Genomic DNA, 22,688 nt, shown 5'->3' with positions numbered 1-22,688 from the left:
ACAAGGTAGATTAAAATGCATGTAGTATGGGAAAGGAATATTTTCCACTAGCCAAACACTGAAACATTTTTACCGTGGGAGTTTTATCACCTTCAGTCAGTCTCTTTGGCTAGTAAGAGTGAATTTGGGTAAACCTTGAATTCTTCCAGGCAGAGAGCAATAAAGTGTCAAGTTCCCTGCCCATTTGAAGTACATTACTAAGGAGCAACTATCTTGGCTTCAACAAACAAAGCGGATCACTGCTGCCCCTGCACACCCACTATCTGATGAGAAGATGAGAATATGGTTTCAAGTAACGAAACAAGAGTTTAGTCTAGTCTTGTTACAGCTGACTCACCACATTATAGTGAAATGTGTGTGAATCTTTAATGGAAGGCCCGGCGGTGGTGAAAGAGGCCTGTATTGTGTAAACAGGCTTCCCTATGTCCTTCTATTCAAAACCCAGTGGAGAATGACTCTGGCAGGATAGCGGTAATCAACGCTGACTAATTGTGAGCTGTCTGTCTACAGTGTCTCAGTGTTGGCTAGCCTATATCACTGTAAGGAGGCATAAAAGAGTTGCTGTGCTATGGTTTCAGGTGAGCCTACTGTTACCTAGGCCAGGTGGCTAAGCCTAACCAGCCTGCTTCTTGATGCTGATGAATGGTATTGCATACCGACCTGTCAAGGGGAGCTAGGTGATTCAACTAGGTGTGTGTGCGTGGGCCTGTGTGCTCATGCACCAGTGAAGATGTGAAGGGTGGGATCCTCCTCTGAACAGTTAAAAACTTTTACATAGTATTAACCCTAATGTTGTAGAAATCTGTCTATACATGCAGTGGCACATAAAACATGACATGTCTATGTATCATATACAGTATACACAAACATCTTTTTCACAGGGGGGGAAAGGTTTAAAATGTCATGGTATGGTGTTTGAAATTGTCACCATTAAGTAAGTCCACTGCACCCAGTCAGCCAAACAACATATCCAGTATGAATCACTGTCTGGAGTGTTGTTGTGTTTAGATACAAAAAGGATATACCGGTAGGTCCCAAATAACAGAATACCTTTTTCTTTTTTTTTAAGAGGCGGTGCCATAGTTTTGTACTTTTTCTGGTTTTCATATGTCTAGGAGGTTGACGGCACTTCATTAGAGTGGTTGTTATGAGCAATTATGTTTTCTCTTTGTATTTGTTTTTTTTTCCTGGAGGCTAACACCTTGTGGGTCAAAAGTGCCGATCCAAAAACACAGATAAAATGACATCATATAAGCATCCCCTCCCCTTTTACCATTCACCAACACTGTGGGTGTGGTTAACTTAAGCAGGGTCACCACCCACCATGACAACCAGGCATACTTAATGAACTGGTGGGTGTGGCCACATAAAAACCTAATTTTAACTCTTTCTGTACACTTTTTTGGGAAAAAAAAATCTTCCTTCTAGTATCTATCTATAAATGCGAGAAGTCTCTGCGTGTCTGCGTGTATGTAATCCGCGTATCTCGAGAACCGTTCGTCCCACCGGCTTCAGATTCGGCACGCGCGTTCTCCGCCGCGGCGCGGAGTGCAGTGCCCGGCCTCGACCCGACCCGACGCGCGTTTTTTCCGAAACGGCGCGAAACGTTCGGAATCTCCTTATGCGGAGCTGATTGTTGACATCAGGCTGTTCCGGAGGAAATCATGTCATTGTGACATCACTTCATAAAAGGCTCTGACATCACGTACACCACATGACCCCACACTCCTATGACAACACGGGCATATTTACATTGTTCCCGAGTTGGCCAGGGCGCCGACTAGACGCTCGGCCGCCCATCTCCATATATGGGCATAAATGGACGTATTGGCGCAAGCGCTGACTCATTGTGACATACAATGGACGCAATCTCCGTATATGGGCATAAAGGGGACACAGATACAGAGATCTCCATATATGGGCATATGGGCATTCTGACATCACTTCTGCTGACTCAAAGACAAACAGGCAAACAGATGGTCAAAACGGGTCCTACAGAGATCTCCATATATGGGCATATTTACATTGTTCCCGAGTTGGCTAGGGCGCCGACTAGACGCTCGGCCGCGCATCTCCATATATGGGCATAACGTGTCCTACAGAGATCTCCATATATGGGCATATTTACATTGTTCCCGAGTTGGCTAGGGCGCCGACTAGACGCTCGGCCGCACATCTCCATATATGGGCATAAATGGATGTATCGGCGCAAGCGCTGACTCATTGTGACATAAAATGGACGCAATCTCCGTATATGGGCATAAAGGGGACACAGATACAGAGATCTCCATATATGGGCATATGGGCATTCTGACATCACTTCTGCTGACTCATTCTGACATCACTCCTGTACTTTGCACGTGTTGAATCTCTATATATGGAGATAACCGACGCATCTCACAAGCCATGGGCATAAATGGACACACGCAAACAGATGGTCAAAACAGATCCTATGACAACAGGTATAATGGGGTTTGCATTAAAGGGCGGGGCATTCATCCCCTATTTACATTGTTCCCGAGTTGGCCAGGGCGCCGACTAGCCGAGCTTCTAGTATTTACAATTGGCTTAAGGCCGCAGCCCACTTTGGCACAGGGCACAGGACACAGGGCAGCCCACAGTCAACGGACACAGGACAATCAACGGACTTTGAGACACGCCCACACTCGAGCATAGGCACAGGGCACAGGGCAGTCCACAGTCAACGGACTTCACAGAGAGAGACGCACACTTTGGGGGGGGGGAAATGCACAGAGAGACGCACACATCACCAATACGTTTTATTTCTTATTTTTTTCAAAACTTTTTTTTATCCTAATTTTTTTTTCTCAAAACTTTTTTTTTCTCAAAACTTTTTTTTTCTCAAAAAAAATTTCTCAAAATTTTTTTTTTCTCAAACATTTTTTTTCTCAAAAAACTTTTTTTCTCAAAAAAAATTTTTTCTCAATTTTTTTTTCTCAAATTTTTTTTTTCTCAAAATTTTTTTTCTCAAATTTTTTCTCAAAAAAATTTTTTTTTCTCAAAACTTTTTTTCTCAATTTTTTTTTCTCAAAAATATTTTTTTCTCAATTTTTTTTTTTCTCAAACATTTTTTTTTTTTTTTTTTACTTTTTTTTATTTTTTATTTTTTTTAACTAGATGTGAGCGGGCCGAAGGCCCGCAAACCTCTAGTCTATCTATAAATGCGAGAAGTCTCTGCGTGTCTGCGTGTATGTAATCCGCGTATCTCGAGAACCGTTCGTCCCACCGGCTTCAGATTCGGCACGCGCGTTCCCCGCCGCGGCACGGAGTGCAGTGCCGGGTCTCGACCAAATCTCCTTATGCGGGGTTGATTGTTGACATCAGGCTGTTCCGGAGGAAATCGGCGAAAGCTCTGACTCATCGTGACATCACTTCATAAAAGGCTCTGACATCACGTACGCCACATGAGTCAACAAAAAATCTCTGTGAGTGTGTATGTATGTATGTAATCCGCGTATCTCGAGAACCGTTCGTCCCACGGGCACGCGCGTTCTCCATATATGGGCATAAAATGAATGCCCCCATATATGGGCATAAAATGGATTGCAGACAGACAGATACAGATATCTCCATAAATGGACAGAGGCAAACAGATGGTCAAAGATCTCCATATATGGGCATTGTGACATCACTTCATAAAAGGCTCTGACATCACGTACGCCACATGAGTCAACAAAAAATCTCGGTGAATGTGTATGTATGTATGTGAATCTCGAGAACCGTTCTTCCACCGGCACGCGCGTTCTCCAGATATGGGCATAAATGCGAGAAGTCTCTGCGTGTATGTAATCCGCGTATCTCGAGAACCGTTCGTCCCACCGGCTTCAGATTCGGCACGCGCGTTCCCCGCCGTGGCGCGGAGTGCAGTGCCGGGCCTCGACCCGACCCGATGTGCGGTTTTCCGAAACGGCGCGAAACGTTCGGAATCTCCTTATGCGGAGCTGATTGTTGACATCAGGCTGTTCCTGAGGAAATCGGCACAATCGCTGACTCATTGTGACATCACTTCATAAAAGGCTCTGACATCACGTACGCCACATGAGTCAACAAAAAATCTCGGTGAATGTGTATGTATGTATGTGAATCTCGAGAACCGTTCTTCCACCGGCACGCGCGTTCTCCAGATATGGGCATAAAATGAATCCCCGAATGGGGAGCTGATGTCTGACATCAGAGTTTTCCGCAACCGGTACTGTGTGTGCAGAGATCTCCATATATGGGCATAAGGGGACAAAGGCAAACAGATGGTCAAAACGGGTCCTATGACAACAGGTATATTGGGGTTTGCATTAAAGGGTGGGGACAAAGGCTAACAGATGGTCAAAACGGGTCCTATGACAACGGGTATATTGGGGTTTGCATTAAAGGGTGGGACAGGCAAACAGATGGTCAAAACGGGTCCTATGACAACAGGTATAATGGGGTTTGCATTAAAGGGCGGGGCATTCATTCCCTATTTACATCGTTCCCGAGTTGGCCAGGTCGCCGACTAGACGCTGGGCCGCCCGACAGCTTGTAATCCGCGTATCTCGAGAACCGTTCGTCCCACCGGCTTCAGATTCGGCACGCGCGTTCCCCGCCGCGGCACGGAGTGCAGTGCCGGGTCTCGACCCGACCCGACGCGCGTTTTTTCCGAAAAAGGCGCGAAACGTTCGGAATCTCCTTATGCGGAGCTGATTGTTGACATCAGGCTGTTCCGGAGGAAATCGGCGTAAGCTCTGACTCATTGTGACATCACTTCATAAAAGGCTCTGACATCACGTACGCCACATGAGTCAACAAAAAATCTCTGTGAGTGTGTAATCCGCGTATCTCGAGAACCGTTCGTCCCACCGGCACGCGCGTTCTCCATATATGGGCATAAAATGAATGCCCCCATATATGGGCATAAAATGGATTGCAGACAGACAGATACAGATATCTCCATATATGGACATAAATGGACAGAGGCAAACAGATGGTCAAAGATCTCCATATATGGGCATAAAATGGACGCAGACAGACAGATACAGATATCTCCATATATGGGCATAAATGGACACAGGCAAACAGATGTTCAAAACGGGTCCTATGACAACAGGTATAATGAGGTTTGCATTAAAGGGGCATAAAATGGATTGCAGACAGACAGATACAGATATCTCCATATTTGGACATAAATGGACAGAGGCAAACAGATGGTCAAAGATCTCCATATATGGGCATAAAATGGACGCAGACAGACAGATACAGATATCTCCATATATGGGCATAAATGGACACAGGCAAACAGATGTTCAAAACGGGTCCTATGACAACAGGTATAATGAGGTTTGCATTAAAGGGGGAACCGGCACTGTGTCTGCAACACAGTTGGAGGCACAGACAGATACTCCATATATGGGCATAAAATGGACGCAGAACTATAACTGCAGTGATCTCCATATATGGACATAAAATGGACGCCGACAGACAGACAGACAGATACAGATATCTCCATATATGGGCATAAATGGACACAGGCAGACAGATGGTCAAAACGGGTCCTATGAAAACAGGTATAATGGGGTTTGCATTAAAGGGCGGGGCATTCATTCCCTATTTACATTGTTCCGAGTTGGCCAGGTCGCCGACTAGACGCTAGTAATCATAATACCTGATAATCATGTTTTTTTTTGGGGGGGGGGGGAATCATGGCACTTCATCTTTAAAGAATTCTAGTCATCTTCCTGTCCGTCCTTCCTTCCTACAGGGTCCACATATAGCGTCAGTGACCCTGGCAGCTTATGAGTGTGGCTCCACAGACTTCCCTGAGCCTCCATACCCAGACCAGATCACCTGTCCCCAGATTGCAGGGTCAGAGAGCATCACACTCTGGTCCATCATGTCTAAGGTCCGCTTGGAAGCCTGTATGTGGGTGAGTATTACTAAAAAAAATCAAACCTCGGTTCGAAGTGAAGCGGTGAACTGTTATTATATGTGTTCTAGAGTTATGAACTCTGTGATCTGTACATTCTTTATATTCTGAATGAATGAACGAATGATTTTATCTGGAGGGCCGAATTGTCATGTGAAGCTTGACCAATCCTCAAAGTATCCAATCATCAGACCGGGACGGACACTACACACATATTCTGGACGTACGTACATATTCCCGGTTCGACAGATAAAACCTGTTCATTCTGGACAGAAATGACCATATATGGACATGGGACACACATTTTGTTTTTGAAAAAACCTGTTCATTTTGGACTGATATTCTGGACGTACGGGACAGATAAAACCTGTTCATTCTGGACTGGAATGACCATATATGGACATGAGTTGACAGACATTTTGTTTTTGAAAAAACCTGTTCATTCTGGACTGAAATGACCATATATGGACATGAAACACACATTTTGTTTTTGAAAAAACCTTTTTATTCTGGACTGAAATGACCATATATGGACATGGGACACACAAAGCCACTCATTGGAAGCGGCTTTCACCGCTTCAAAAAGAGAGACTTGGCCCTCTTGTCCAGTTTCTGTGCTGTTTCTTGTGTGCCGTTTCCTGCTAGTTCCTGCTTCCTGGCTGCTATTAAATATTATAAGATGCAGAAAAATGCAATTAACTTCAGCGACATTCCAAGTTTTTAAACCAGTGGTTTCCAAATCGTTTGTTTTTGGCATGTCATTAAAGGTGCAAATTGTAAATTAGAATCACATTTTCCTCCCTACAAATCTTCCAAAATAGAGAAAGAAGCAGATCTACAAGCTCACTACGCATCACATAGAAATGCGTGGTGAGCTTGTAGATTGCCTATTTTTGCTATGAATACAAGGTAGGTCTGTCTTCAGATTTTGGCTTGCCCATTGGTGTGCCTTTGGTACAACATTTTCAAAAGAACACTGAAGGCCAGCACAATTGAGTTATTACATTTCCATAAACTTCCATTGTATTCGAATATTCATATAATATTCAATAAAATATTCCCAAACCAACAGTTGATTTGGAATTTGTGCCGGTATGCTTAGAGATAACAAGAACAAAACAAATGCAGAAGTAATGCTTCCTACACTGGGCAATCAGTAGTTCAAAACGGTGTTGATGGACCATGTGATTGCCTTGCGGCAAGATGAAAGAGTGTCGTAGCTCTCTTTCAGCGGGTCTGGTGTGAGCTATGCCTGGTGTCAGTTGCAGTGAATTACTTTACACGGACATTGTAATTGTATGTCATGCACGTAGCTTTGATTCCTCTATTTTAGTGGAGACATAATTACAATTACAAACCCTGTTCTGGAGGTCTTCACTTTGGCCAGGATTATCATTATTATTTTATTGTGTGGCATTCATTTTGTTTTTGGGCAAGATTATTAGCTGTATCATTTTGTTGTGGCTTTAATTTTTCTCATTTCTTATATAAGTATAAGAAAAATGCCTACAGTAATCACCCACACATAGATCACAGGTGCCAAAGGTGTTTTGAGCTAAGCCCTTCTTCAAATTGCAGACTGAAAAAATGTTTGTTTAAAATTCTAACCTTTATTTGGGTTACCTGCATCATGTTCTTAAAGTGATCCCTGACTAATACGACAAATATGCCTTAATACATTATAATTGTCCTCTATAACTACAATGTAAAATTAAAAACACCTTAATTATTTTATTTCTTCTAGAAATAGCTAATCTTTCACTCAACAGGGGAAATGCCCGTCGCAAGTTGATGATGTCATAAATGTCATGTGTGATCTATCCCTATGGAATTTATGGCATGCATGTGCAAATAAAAACAAACGTAATACTTCATATGGTTAATATGAGCATCAACTCAATATTTCAAATGTGTTTTTTGCACATGCATTCCATAAATTCCATAGGGATAGATCACACATGACATTTATGACATCATCAACTTGCGACATGCATTTCCCCTATTGAGTGAAAGATTAGCTATTTCTAGAAGAAATAAAATAATTAAGGTGTTTTTAATTTTACATTGTAGTTATAGAGGACAATTATAATGTATTAAGGCATATTTGTCGTATTAGTCAGGGATCACTTTAAAGAAAAAATTAAATGTTTTTATATAAATGGATCATTTCCTGTACGCGCCTATGCGGGTGAATGCAAGAAGATGTTTTTATTTTTTTGATGAGACTGAATGATGACGATCAATATGACGATTCATAGTTTGTAGATTTGCCAATTGCCTATTTTCAGTGAATCGATTGTGTAGAGCAGTGGTTCTCAACCTTTTCAGGCCACGACCCCCAAAATAATCATATTTTAACTGGGGACCCCCCATCCCTGACGAGCACTAAGAGTTGAGGCATTACATTTTGTATAACACGGTTCTATTGTGAAGATAGCAGATCTACATGTTCACAACGCCTACATGCACACAACATGCTCACAACGCCACAGGTCAACAATGTGTATATAAGGTTTAAGAGGTTAATGTGTGTGTGTGTGTGTGTGTGTGTGTGTGTGTGTGTGTGTGTGTGTGTGTGTGTGTGTGTGTGTGTGTGTGTGTGTGTGTGTGTGTGTGTGTGTGTGTGTGTGTGTGTGTGTGTGTGTGTGTGTGTGTGTGTGTGTGTGTGTGTGTGTGTGTGCGCGCGCGCAGGGTGCTGGTACAGCCATCGGGGAACTGCCTCCATACTTCATGGCTAGGGCAGCTCGCCTGTCAGGTACTGATCCAGATGATGAGGACTACGAGGAGTTTGAGGAGATGCTGGAACAGGCTGAGGCTGCCCAGGTCAGAATCATCAACATGCTCATTCATTCATACTGTACTGTACATACACATGCCTCTATGGTAGAAACCTGGGGATGATGTTGTACAGTCAATCCTATCCATATTCTATTTAAATATTGGATAACACTTTCAGAAAACAATGCCACTATCATGAAGTGTCTTTTGTTAATTAACTTTAAAATGACAGGTAATTTCTCAGATGAAGGTCCTTTCCCTCATCCATTACATTAAAATAAAAAGTCCACTTGTTGGTAAATATTATTTTGGGTATTTTTAGTAAACAAACACCCTGGTGAGGTAGCTACATCTTGAAGCCCTGTCCATAGTATCTCCGAAATGTTTGGTGAGTTGGACTTGCAAATCAACGTGCAAATTTCGAATGCTTTTCAGAAGTTTGCTACTGCTGCAGAACCAAGCCTAAATAAGCCAGAGACTTTTTCCCGTCGCACATTTTAACTAAATACCATATTCTCAATCTCAACTCTCAATTCCTATACCAATCAACTCCAAAGCAAAGCTAGCTAGTGCTGTGTTTTGTTTTCGTGAGAGAAAACACAGGGAGAAAGTCTCCGGTTGCCAGATTCTGTGAGTGAAACAAGCGACCAGGTCTATGATAATAAGTGAACAGTTTCACCACTTGAGCTCTATTACATTAGTTATTTTCTAAAAGAATGTACACTTCAGAAACAAGCTCAAACAAAAGCATCCTGCAACTAGCGACTTTACAGGAAAACAAGACCAAAGTCGCTTATAATGAGCAGACCTGGCAACACTGCCATACCAGCGTTGCAAGGCTACTGAGGTGTCATCTGAATGCAATGTTCCATCGCCCGACTTTTAAATGCCAAGTTTGCCAACTAATGCTGGCAGACTACAACAAACTAGCAGTTTGAAGCCGTTGGAAGTAGTCTGTTTGTTGTGGAGACAACTTTAACTGAAAAATATGTTTCCTCTGGTTCAGGCAGGTTAAGGTTATAGTGGATTACCACAGTCTCTACAACACTAGCATTTATTTGGGCCTGTGGTGTTGCAGTAGTTGCAAACTTAGACACTGCTGCTTATGGTGGGATCTGATCAATGGTAGCAGAACAGCTCGCCTGGACCAGAGGCCATGGGTCCATGGGGACACATCTTTTGATCACCACTTCCATTAGCCATGTCACAGGCATTAGCTGCCTCAACTAATATGTTGACTTTGACCTTGACTTTGCATTTGCATGGTTGTTTATACTGTAAATGCCCACCCCGGCCCATACTATATTCTGTTGCCTGGTTTTGTCACATCCAAAACAAAGCACCGATGCCCAGCCATGTCCATTGTCATCATTGTCCACAGCTTGAGTCTGTCGATTGGCCCCAATAGCTCACGTGAGTTCAGTGAAAGCCCCTCCCTCCTTACAGTTCCAGTAAATGAGTGTATTGAGGGGGTGAGTCACCCTCAGCACAACTCCCCCTTTAATCATCCCTCAGGCCTTGCTCTCCCTCCCTGTCTTATTTTTCACCGGCCTCTAATTTGAAGGACAGACGGTGTTGTTGTCAGGGACTGCGCTCACATGACTGGCAACTGCCGAGATCAGATGCTGAGTCAGCACAATGGAAATCTGAGATACTCATCTTAAGTTGTCTTGATCACCTACTGTCACCTCACCGGTTCTCAAATGAAGAAGCCCCGGAGGTCAACATCACATGAGGATATATATCTGTTTTCCTTTAGGGTTATCTTGGAACTTGTTGTCAGAAACGCTTAAGCCAACAAAGTATGCATAAGCTAACAAAGCTCATGAAACTTAACGTGTCACAAGACCATTACATTGATGTTGACAGTTAGAGCTGTTAACTTTCTTGACTAATGGCTAGTCAAAAAAAAATTGCACAACGATGTTGGGGTGATGAAATTCACAGTTAAGAGAAATCTGGTTGTACATCTGAATTGTTGATGAAAAAAGAAAATGAAATGAAAATGAAAAAAGTTGAAGAAAATATTTTATTTATTTTTAAATCAACAAATGTTACAACAATTATTATTACACAATCTGTGCGTCAGAGCAAAATGAGTGTTACTCTGGTTGTGTTTTGGTAGGCTAACCCACATGTTAGCTACACAATGGATTTCCAATCAAATTTCTACATTTGACTTGGGCTAAATAATGCTAAATAATAAATAAGATAAGCTCTGAGCAAACAGCAGCTCATGATATTCAAACATTTCTTTAACCTCTTTCTCTAAATGTTTTTTTTTCCTTTTTAAACCTCACCAATTAACCACATGTTCTATTCTGAGAGGTGTGAAAATGGATCTTAATGCTAGATGTGTAGAGGGGAAAAGGAGGCAAATGTAGACCCCTTAGGGACTCGGCTCGACTAAGTATATAGGGTTAAGTGGTTATTGCGACCGAAGGTCGCAGTATATGATGAGAATTGTCGTAGCTTGTCTATGTCAGTCCTTCAGTTAGTACACATTTTTACAGTCTATTGGTTCCCTTGTCACTGTGACATCACTCTGACATCATGCTCTGATGTCACTGTGATGTAGGGGAACCACTCTTAACAGAATGGGTTTGATGCTCTGGCATCACACTCTGGCTTCATGTCCCTATTATGCCCATATATGTTATGCACAATTTGCCCATATATAGTCGACTTGACAATGTGATGTCAGAACATGCCCATATATGGGCATTCCCAGATCACACTTGGAAATTACATCCTTGTCTGTTTTATGTCCATATATGGAGATCCCTGTCCCAGTGTCATCAATATTAAGGGCATATCTGGGAATGCCCATATATGGGCATGTTCTGAAATGCCCATATATGGGCATTCCCAGATCACACTTGAAAATTAATTACGTCCTTGTCCGTTCTATGCCCATATATGGAGATCCCTGTCCCGATGTCATCAATATTAAGGGCATATCTGGGAATGCCCATATATATCTGGGAATGCCCAATCTCAACAGGCACTGTTGAGATTGTGTGTGTGTGTGTGTGTGTGTGTGTGTGTGTGTGTGTCTGATGTCTCAGACTAGAATAAAGTTAAACTTAAGTGAATAGATTATGTACAAACAATGAGCATTTGTGTCATGACCAGTGATGGAAGAAGAACTCTTTTGTTAGAAGTAATCTTTGACTTCAGTAAAAGTAGAAATGGTCATTATTCAGAATTACATTCATTATTCAGAATGTCATGTTGTTGGACTACATTTATTGATCATTACTGTGTCCATCACTTCAATATTGGTTAATAGTGGAGCTCATTTTAATGACTTTTTCTTTATATTTTGAGTAGTTTAAAAATAGTATATCATGTTATTTGTATTAATCTAGATCTACACAGTAACTTGTGCAGTAACTTAATCTGTCAAATAAATACAGTATGTAGTGAAATACATTACATGATATGTGTCGGAGTAGAAGTAGTAGTTTGAAATGGAAATACTCGAGTAAAGTCCAAGTTACCTCTAAGTACTTCAGTACAGTACTGTTCGTCACAAGACTGAAATGATTAAAATGAACTAAAATGGTTGCCAAAGTGAAGACTGGAGAGATGATGGGTTTGGGGCTTTGCCTATTCCCTGACCTCCTGCATGGTCTGTGATCTTCACCATAAAAACCACAGACATTCCACCACCCCACGGGTGTGGAGATGAGATCAAAAGATCTCAACACTCCAGTGCCAAAGAGTTTTCACTTGTAATGCAGCCAAAATAACAAGGAACTGAAATTACAATTAGATGTTAGACAGTGATTGAACCACAGAGCTCTTTATAACTCTCCCAATGATATGATGAATCTGTGCTATCGAGTAAAACCCATATAGATTTATTTTTTCCTCTTTTTTTTTCCTCCATGAAAACGAGGCGTATTTTTACATAGCACGTTCTTATTAAAAGGGGGTTTCATGATTTTCAAGAACACACAGGCTAATAACACATTAAGGACCATTGATTTTCAATTAAAGTACAAATTAAAACTAATTTGAGATTAGATTTACCTGGCTGCAACTGTTTGTTTATAATATGCATTGTGACGTTGATCAAGTTGAATTCTCTTTGCAGGATTTTGTCTCTAGAGCGAAGGTGGGGGTCCAAAATATGGTACAGAAAGTAGGGTTCTTTGGGATCCTGGCTTGTGCATCAGTAAGTCTTTTTTTACCTTTACTAAGTTGATCATAGAATCTTGTTATATATCTTTTATATAATCTATCTATAATAAATATATCGTCTATCTATAAAGACAATAATAATAGTTACGGTATATTACATACACACACACTCATCTCACTGCCTTTTGTGATATTATTTTATAATCAATATCTTATTTCTTTGTTATCTGTTTAATATTTTACATTTGCAATAATTCAGTGTTTGCATATCGTCATTGTCAGGCAGAAAAACTCTTTATGTCCAAAACTGTTTTTCAGTGTTAATACTTTTCATTTGTTAAATATTTTCAATTTCACGTCCCTATTTTGGGCAAGATTTTATATGGGGAAATAGCAACACTTCCTACAACAAAGTATTTAAAAAAAGGGCATTCATTTATTGGGGGGGGGGGGGGGGGGGCATAAATCGATGAAATATAAAGATAAAAGGTTTCTGCCCGGAAGTGATGTTGTATTTGATTACCGATCGGCTGCATTGTTTAGGCTGGTTATTATTTGGTTAGATTGTCTGATTGTCTTATTTTCTCTTTTTTATAGATCCCCAACCCTTTGTTTGACCTGGCTGGGATCACCTGTGGTCATTTCATGGTCCCCTTCTGGACCTTCTTTGGAGCTACACTGATTGGCAAAGCCATCATAAAGATGCACATACAGGTACATAGATCCTATACTACTAAGTGTTTTGTCTTTTTAAGAAAGATGTGTGAGAGTTGACCTCTGTTTTCTAGTTTATGAGAATGTATTTATTGTGGTGAATAGAGTATGGTTAGGTTTTCGTCAATAGCAGGGCACAATGGTAAATGGAGGAAACCACAGCTGGCCTATGTTTGAATCCTACAGTACCTGAGGCTCATTCCCATTTGTCCCTCTGACCCCTCCCGTGGCTCCATTGTAACATTCACTAGCACTAACAAAGTTTGCAAAAGGTGAATAACAGGAAAGAACAAGGACATATTTTTCCATCCACAATGTAAATGAGAAAATATATACCTCTAGATCAGTGTTTCTCAACCTTTTTGGTGCTCTGGATCACTATTAAGTTGGTTCCCATGGACCACCTGTATGCCCTGAACCAAGGACCACTGGTTGAGAAACATTCATGCACTAGACTTTAGTAAGTGGGGTGTCTTAAGACTAGTAAGATGCCTCAGGGGGCTTAATATTGATGACATCAGGGAACTCCATATATGGGCATAAAAGGGATTCAGTTTGTGTGACATCACAGTGAAGCCAGAGCGTGATGTCAGAGTGGCAAACCCATTCCGTTAGAGTGGTTCCCCTGACCTCACAGTGAGGTCAGAGCATGATGTCAGAACGGCAAACCCATAGACCGTAAAAAAGTCTACACGTCAGCATGTGCCGTTTCTCATACTAAACTTCGGTCACAATCAACCATAGAACTTAGTCTCATGAGTGGGTGACTCTCAGAAACTCCTAAATGCACAATTTTGGTTAACTATTTCTGCTAGCGCACTGTTCCAGTTGAGTTTTGGGATGCATCCAGACCATATGAAGGCACACCAGATGAAAGGAGAGGAGACTCTTTAAGAAGTCTTTTAACGAGAACCATGGCTTTCTTTTTTTCTCCTTCTCCTCTCAAATCTACAAGATCAAAAACACTCTCTTTAATTACCAAGTGTATTGTTGAGTCTGCCACACCAGTGACTAATATGAGCCCAGACGGCGAGAGGTTGACTGGGAGTCTACGAGTGACTCGCCCAGGCTGGAACCCACCAGACCTATCCATCCCCTCCATGGTACCAGCTAGTGACCTCACCAAGTAGCCTCTCTGACAAACAAAGAGCCTGCAGGGGTGCCTGTTCAGGAGGATGCAGAGTGGACTTGAAAGGAGGAAATGGAACAGACTATAGTCTATGATGAGAGTCCACAGCAGTGTGAGAAAGGCAGTATTTGTTGTACCCTATCCCCTCTCGGACAATCACGTATCATATCCTGTCTGACGGTGTCCGGTCCCTGGGGGGTGGGGGGTGGGTGCATTGGTCATGCCGTTTAAAGCTGATCAGTTTCAGGACAGGAGTTTAGTGTTGTGGTTTGTGACCCCCCGCCTCGGCGCCCTGTGAACCACGTTGAGCCCCCTGCAGGTCTCAACCCCCTGCCATAGCGTTATGTCTGAGCCTTCCCTGTTCTTCAGTCTATCTTTATGATTCATCAGCCAAAGAGGCTTGTGTATGATGTGTGGGGGGGCTGAGATGTTAATGCTTTAGGTCAGCGGTTCATGGTGTACCGTGAGACAAGTTCCAGGTGTGCCATGTGACAACTACACATTATCACTGCAATATATATACACAACTATTTTGTATGTTTTCCTTTTTAATGTTGTACTTTGTGCACAATCATTTCCCATTACAGAGGCAAATTCTATACCTTTGAAAAATACATTTTAACTTTCAGCCTGGCGTCCGTATTTTACTCATTGTGCGAACACACATGCCTCAATACCTAAATTTGGCAATCTGCAAGCTCACAACCTGTCGTGATGCGTCTATTTTCACTATGAATATGAGTGTACCTGCACATGTTCTCATACAGTATGTATATACTCTGGGCTAACCAAAAAAAAGTCTACATGCTACTATGACATGTGCGTCTAAAACCAAAACCATGCTACCTACATGTAGGAGCAAATATGCAAAATGAGATTCAAAGTAGGGATTATTTGTTTTGTTTCTTTGTGGATTATATATATGCATGTGCTTCTGTAATGCCCTGTGTGAGTGTGTGAGAACATTATCAAGAAAGTAACAATAACTTCAAACCTGATTAATCACCCTGGTCTCTCTTTGACTTCCCACAGAAACTTTTTGTTATCATTACCTTCAGCAAGCACATAGTGGAGCAGATGGTGTCACTTATGGGGTAAGTGTGCGTCTGTCTGTCTGTCTGTCTGTGTATACAGTACTGTATGTGTGTATGCAGCAGAGAGTGGGTGAAGGTGATTTGTTAGTTTTTCCTTTTCTTTTTTATGAAGGGGGGAGGGGGGGGGGGGGGTTACATTTGAAAACAATTTAGTGATGGTTTTTTGACCACTGATTGTTGATCATTCCATTGTGAGGGAATGCTCTTATAGTGTGCGTGTTTGTGTTTTGCATTTCCCACAAAGGGTATTTCCTTTGCTCACATGTAAACCCATCTCCGCAGCATTGGTGGTCAAGTGTGTGGGGTCCTATCAGAACAGGCTGCGTTGTGATCTGACTCACCCAATTCAGCTTTAACTGAGACAGAATCTACCCAAGGCAGCAGGAAATACAATTATAGCAGGATTATACTTAAGCAAAATAAACTGTCACGCAATACACTCCAGGCTCCTATGGTCACGCAAAACCAACAAGTTGAGGAATCTTGAAAGGGCCAGGAAAATGTGGAAATCTAAAAAACAATAGCCCACATACGTTTTCATAAGGAGTGAATGTGGATTAGATTGTTACTAGATAAACAAGAATTGTATGCAAGTTAAAAAATAACCAATATTTTACCAAATATTAGTTATTGAGGATCAGCATTTCTAAATCTAAGGCAATGGTTCTCAGCAGGGAACCGGTGGATTGCCCACTCCAGGTAGGGAAAGAGTCCTTTACCCCAAGTGAAGGAGTTCAGGTACCACATGGTCATCGGTGAAAGACTTGAGTAGAGCCGCCACTCCTTTGCATAGTACAAGTAAGTAGCCAGTTGAGGTAGTTCGGGCGGGAGGTTTTCCATGCACCCCAGCTGGGAAGAGGCCCACGTGGGCAGAACAAGGATCAGGTGGAGGGATTATAACTTCACACTGGCCTGGGAACGCCTCGTGATCCCCTTGTCAGAGCTGGCTGATGTGGCTGGGGAAAGGGAAGTCTGGGGTCCCCTGCTGGAATTGTTACCTCCGTGACCGGACTTTAAATAAGCTTTTGAAAATGGATGGTTCGGTAGTTATTGTCTTATTATCTATTTCTTGGAATAGTCATGATCAGCAAAAGAAAATGACACAGAACGTTCAGCCAAAAAATAAACCGTAAAGGCCATTTCAGTTTATTACTAACTAACTACTAACTAGTGACTTGAATCTTGACATTTTGTTTGTAAAAACAAAAGGCTTTGTTAAAAGGTTAAATATATGTATTCTGATAGTAATCATTGCTAGTGTTTAAGTAACAGGGGTTTCCCCATCTCTCCAGGTGTTTACTGTTCAGAAAATTCATTTTTAGGTGGGTTGCAAATGTAATCCAATCAGGAGAGAGGACAAAAATCATTTATCAGCTTGTGTCCAGTTCCAATTTTGTCTGCTCATTTATTTGTTTCATCACTTCCAATTTCACTTGTTTAATCTCTATCCTGTATGAGTTCTTTCTCCTGATTGGATGAAATTGCTATCCCTTTTGCATTTGTTTTATTTGTTTATTCGTCTCTTCTTGCCTTTATTGATAGTTTGTGTAGAGAGTCAGGAACGAGAATAGAGAGCCAGGTTTGGAGTTGCTAGAAAATGTATTGCGCTAGTATGTAAATCTGACTGCGCCCTCATTTCGAGATGGTTCTCAGACATGAATATTTGTATTACTCTTGAGAAGATTACTTATCTTCTGAGAAATGGGCATGGCAACTTTTTGAGGATTTGGCAACCATATAAGCCTTTGGATTATATAGAAATGTCCCTACCATTATCAGCGATATTATAAGTTGGTAACTAATAGTTATTTCAGTCTGGCTCCTTTCATATCCATTTAGTAGATTTGTCTCTGTTCCTTTTAAATTGTTTTCTTTTTGCTGTTTTTATTGATTTTTTTGTGATTGTTATGGTTTATTTGTGTTGTCCTTTATGTATGTGGGGAGGGGGGTTGTATTGTTAATATTATGTATTTTGTGAGCAAAGATTAAAAAAATATATATATATATCGTCGTTGTTAGGTAGAAACCTTGTATCTTCAAGTTACAAATTTGTACGTTCTTTTGCAAAGTAAAGCCCTGCTTCATCATACAAGGCCGTCGCACAAAAGTAGTGAAAACAGCAGATCTACAAGCACCGCGAGGCGTTGTGTGCTTGTAGATCGGCTGTTTTCACTAGTTTAAATCATTTTTAAAATGATAAATGCAAACCGAACGGTTTTGGACATACAAGGTTTTCACCCGACAACGACGATATATATATCTATAAAAAATGCACACTCCCGGGCCGAATCCGTCCTGGGAATGGAACTGGGGACTCAACACCAGTCATCAGAGCCTATGTGGATTGTGGTACGTGCCTTATACCACCCGGCTGTTGGTGTGTGGTGCCCAAGAATATAGAGCTATTTAATACTTATTTTAACAAAGAAATATCACTTACAGCACCTTGAAGCTGTTTGTCTGATTGTCATGAATGTCATGGAACAGAACATGAGAATTGAATGGAAACGAACATTGGGTGCAGTTTTGAACACAGTGTATGACTTATCCTGAATGACTCATTATGATGTGTGCAACTGATGAACAAATGCTGAGTTGGGTTTTGTGTGTGTTTTTGTGTACTGTATGTGTGAAAGATAGTTATGGTGAGTCAGTCAACTAGCTTGGTACCCAATGAGATAAGCAATTATCCAATGTACTGTAGCTTCAAGTTTGTTTAGCAAATTGACTCATGTTCTTTTTGCTTCGTCTAGCCATGTCTAAAACAGTTGTTTATATCCTGAGTTGGGACTTTTACTTAGAAGATGGCTTTATCTGAGACATGTAGTAGATTTGTATAGCCTCCATGGTATACAGTATAGTATGATGGAAAGTGAAAAAGTACATTATTTTTAAATGCTGCATTCATGTGTTTGTAATTATTTCAAACTGTTCCAATGTTAAACCTAAATAGCAGACCTGTATTATCACCCCCTATCCATGACATGGGTAAAACGGTGAATAACTGTATCCATTATGATTGGCCCCCTAGTGAGCTAATCCTCCTTACCTTATAAGGGCATGGACCCGCCCTGATTGGATGGCTTTCCACTCATACGGCAGCAGTGGTGGTAAAGGCGATGACATCATGTCGACTCACTTCCTGGTTGAAGAGGCTGACACAGACTCCTATAGAGACCTGAGGGGTATAAAAGCAAAGCTGTGGAGGTTCTGCTTCAGTCCACTCTTCTGCCTTACTTCTCACAAGGCAGAGTGGGAGAGATGGAGGCCTGCTGTAACAGGGAGCCTAGCTGGTATTAATGTTACTGTGTAAGGCAGAGTGGGGGAGATGGAGGCCTGCTGTAACAGGGAGCCTAGCTGGTATTAATGTTACTGTGTGCCCAGAGGACTTTGAAGGAGCACCGGCAGTCTTCTTTGAGTTTTCCCTCACAGGAACTAAGGATTTGGGGTCTTAAGACTTCTCTCTCTGGCCTGTATCACACGAAGACTTCAGAACACTTAAAAGTAAGTGAACTAACATTCCCTTTCTTTGTCTGTCTGTGTGTGTCTCTCTCTTTGTGCGGATGTCCCTGGGGATGTGGTATCAGGTCTGTGCCCAGGATAGGACCATCCCTCCAGAAGCCCTTCAGCCAGTACCTGGAGGCACAAAGGAACAAGCTACATCATGCCGGTGAAGGCACACCAGCGGTAAGAACAATACATACTCAGCCAAGCATCATTTTCAAGGAAAAACCTTGTAACTCCTCTTCTGAACTTATCTGGAATTAAGAAAAATGGCCTACTGTATGCAATGCGTTTTAAAAGTGTTTCATAGGTCCTAGCATTGATACTTTAAAGTTTTGAACTGATTAACACCTCATGCCATAGTGATATAATTCATAGTATTTGTCATTATCTAACAGATTCTCAGGCAGTGACTATTTAATGCATCAAATATTTGTTCTCATTCTCAGTGGCAATAGGAATTATAAAATTCCTATTGCTATTTAAGGTGAATATCTTTATTGTCACATGCATGTACAATACAGCTGTGGCTATATAGTGTGTATGTGTGTGTCTACACACACTGTATATACTTATTATATGTACATATATATGTCTTTAAAAAAACATCAGCAATTATCAGGGCCTTTATGTCATGGCTGTTAGTAGCATCCACCATCAAACCATGTTTCCTTTTGTGTTTTCTAGAGTGAGAACTGGCTCTCGTGGGTGTTTGAGAAGGTGGTGCTGGTTATGGTCTGCTACTTTGTCTGCTCCATTGTTAACTCAATGGCGCAGAGCTACGCCAAGCGGCTTCAGCAGCAGATGCACTCGGAGGAGAAAACCAAAACCAAGTGATGATGGTAAGACCCCAAGCGGTCTAACCAACCAACTTGACTGTGTTCTTATCGCTGCTGAGAAGGGCCTGTCACTCAGCCACAGCCACTCAGACTTACAATCTTAACAACAAACCTCACCCCTCATCCATTCTTAAAAAGAGGCCGCAACACTCAAACCATACGCTACTGTTTTGTGTGTGTGTGCCTTTTGAGGATGTATGTACGTTTATTTAATTTCTTTTGCTCGATTTGCCCTTCAGGCTAGTTTGTAGTTCTTCTTCCCTCCTTTGTCATCTCTTTCTCTGTATAGCGTGATCTTTTCCTGCTGATCTTAATAATGTTGATGAAGGCTTAACCCTTTCATAGACCTCAGAAGTAAAAGCAGCAGCTGGTTGGTTACTGCTGTCTGCAGGCCGTGCCCATGAGCTGCTATGCCTTATGCAAGATGGAGGGCCTGACTTCCATTGAACACAGTTCTTAATTGATAGACTTGATTTGTATTTAATTTTTCTAATGGTATGCGTGTTTGGATGGAACATGGAGCCTGACTTTTGTTAATGTTACAGTGTTTTTGAATACATTTCTTTTGTTTGTTCGGGTATAATTTCCGTCATGCCTTTGTCCTTTTGTTTGTGGGATTTGCCATTCGTTTTTAAAAAGAAAAAGCAATATCAAGTCGGGTCAAGGTATTGATGGTTTGCACATCCTGTAAATATCTTGATTTCTTTTTTTGGACAGTATGCGCACATCTATTTCTATTCAAATGCCTGGGTAGAACTGAACTTGAACCAAAAAGAAGAAAAAAAAAGACTGATATCATTTATAGTGTAACATTATACACTAAGTCCCATTTCTATTGTGTACATTTAGTTTAAGTCTTGATGAGATCGTATATAAAATACCTAAATCATTGCACTCCTGAGTTTGTCATCTTTTCGCTTTGATTTTTCCATTGTAGAAGATTGAGACTTGACACGAAGTGTTCGTCACGGACAGCTTTATTGCAGCTGTTATAGAAACGTTTTAGTTTTTTAAATATTGTAAACATCCAAGAGTTGAGAGAATGCATGCTGTTCTCTTAGAAGACCATGTCATCTGTGAGGTAAGTCAGAAGTTGTAGGTTGTGGATGCATTGTCATGACTATTATATTATTCTTCTCAAACAAAAAAGGCCAGTTTGTCAAGTGTATTAATGCAATCAGACATGTGATTACAGGGTTGTTTTTATATTATTAGTGGAATGCATTTTCTGTACCTGCCCTGTGCTCATTCAGCTGATGTACTGAGTATCTGGCACCCCCGACCAACTGAAACATAGTAGCTAGTTTGTGTATTTGGACAATGCATACTCAAGACTCGCTGTAGTTTGTGGGTCTGGTCCATCACTCCTCATCAGTAGTGTACATCTGGACTCTGCATCTGCTCTCCCGTTCTGTCAGCTAGCTTATCAGACTGGTGTTGGCTGTTAAAAATATCCCGGCAACAACAGTCTGTAAGCTGGCTGAAGTTCTGGGCCTTCTCTCAGCGAACATCTACACTGGTCTGCCCCAAGAGGAGCAGCACTCTATTTTCCACAATCCACATGTGGCGCGAAGATCCATCTTTCACTATACTTGATTTTTGTCAATACTATTTATCCTGTAAAAATAATCCTTTAATAAAAGTGTTAACAAAAAAAGAATTGTCTTTGCAATACTTCAAAATCAAGGGATTTATTTGTCACTCATGTCTCATTCCACAGACATCTTACGAAATCTATTCAAATGAAAGGTATTGCCAAAATATACCTATCAAGCTAAACCTCAGCGGCACCACTGTATTGTACTGCTAGTAATTCAAGGAAACCAATATACAGGACAGATGTTATAATTGTAACCTGGGCATAGAGTCAGTGTATGCTCAATGCCAGACCGATAATCAGACATTTTGACTTTCTTCACAACATGGCTATTAGCACCTCTGTGAAGTTGGCACCCCATATGATGAAAACATATATAAAAATTGTGTCATTCTTTTGTGCTGAATTGTGCCGTAAATTTTATAATTTGTGCTGGTATCACTTTTTAGTTATTCTACATAACACCACTGTTCTGCTCCTATGTTCTACCATTATCTCCATCGCCCTCTGCTGGCTACACCACTGTAATGCTGCTAAATCGGCTAATTCATAACCATATAAATATTTATATATATATAAAAACACAATTGATGGTTTCAACGGCACAAATTAGAGCACATCCAGCACTAAAGAATGAGACCCTTTTTTTTTCCCGATTTGGAGCCAAAGAATTGGGGGTGAAAGGCTCAGCAAAACTATAACTTGAAATATCTCAAAAATGATACCAGCACAAATTATAACATTTACGGCACAATTCCGCACTAAATAATGACACCATTTTTATATATGTTTTCATCATATGGGGTGCCAACTTCACAGAGGTCTATTAGCATGGCGGTCTTAGCTGAGAGGTTAGTGAGCTTCACTGTGGAACCAGAACCCCCTGGCTGTTGCCCCTATGCTGTCGCAGGTACGATGCCAGGCCGGCCAGCAATGTGTCGAAGTATACTTGAGCAAGACACCTTAA

The 22,688-nt window shown here is 41.3% G+C and overlaps 1 protein-coding gene across 1 annotated transcript in view; it reads left to right on the top strand.

The window, feature by feature from the left end:
- Nucleotides 1-21,018, top strand: part of vmp1 (vacuole membrane protein 1) — a 28,084-nt gene extending 7,066 nt beyond the window's left edge. Inside the window, exons 6-12 of the mRNA XM_080731592.1 lie at nt 5,753-5,917; nt 8,609-8,740; nt 12,798-12,878; nt 13,442-13,558; nt 15,720-15,781; nt 19,369-19,468; nt 19,973-21,018. Of these exons, the coding sequence (XP_080587718.1) occupies nt 5,753-5,917; nt 8,609-8,740; nt 12,798-12,878; nt 13,442-13,558; nt 15,720-15,781; nt 19,369-19,468; nt 19,973-20,122 (807 nt within the window). The 3' untranslated portion in view covers nt 20,123-21,018. The remainder of the gene's footprint in view (nt 1-5,752; nt 5,918-8,608; nt 8,741-12,797; nt 12,879-13,441; nt 13,559-15,719; nt 15,782-19,368; nt 19,469-19,972) is intronic.
- Nucleotides 21,019-22,688: the final 1,670 nt, after the last annotated feature.

Source organism: Nannobrachium achirus, assembly GCF_963921795.1.
Source record: "Nannobrachium achirus genome assembly, chromosome: 8".
NCBI classification, from domain to species: domain Eukaryota; kingdom Metazoa; phylum Chordata; class Actinopteri; order Myctophiformes; family Myctophidae; genus Nannobrachium; species Nannobrachium achirus.
This window is presented reverse-complemented; position numbering and strand designations above follow the sequence as displayed.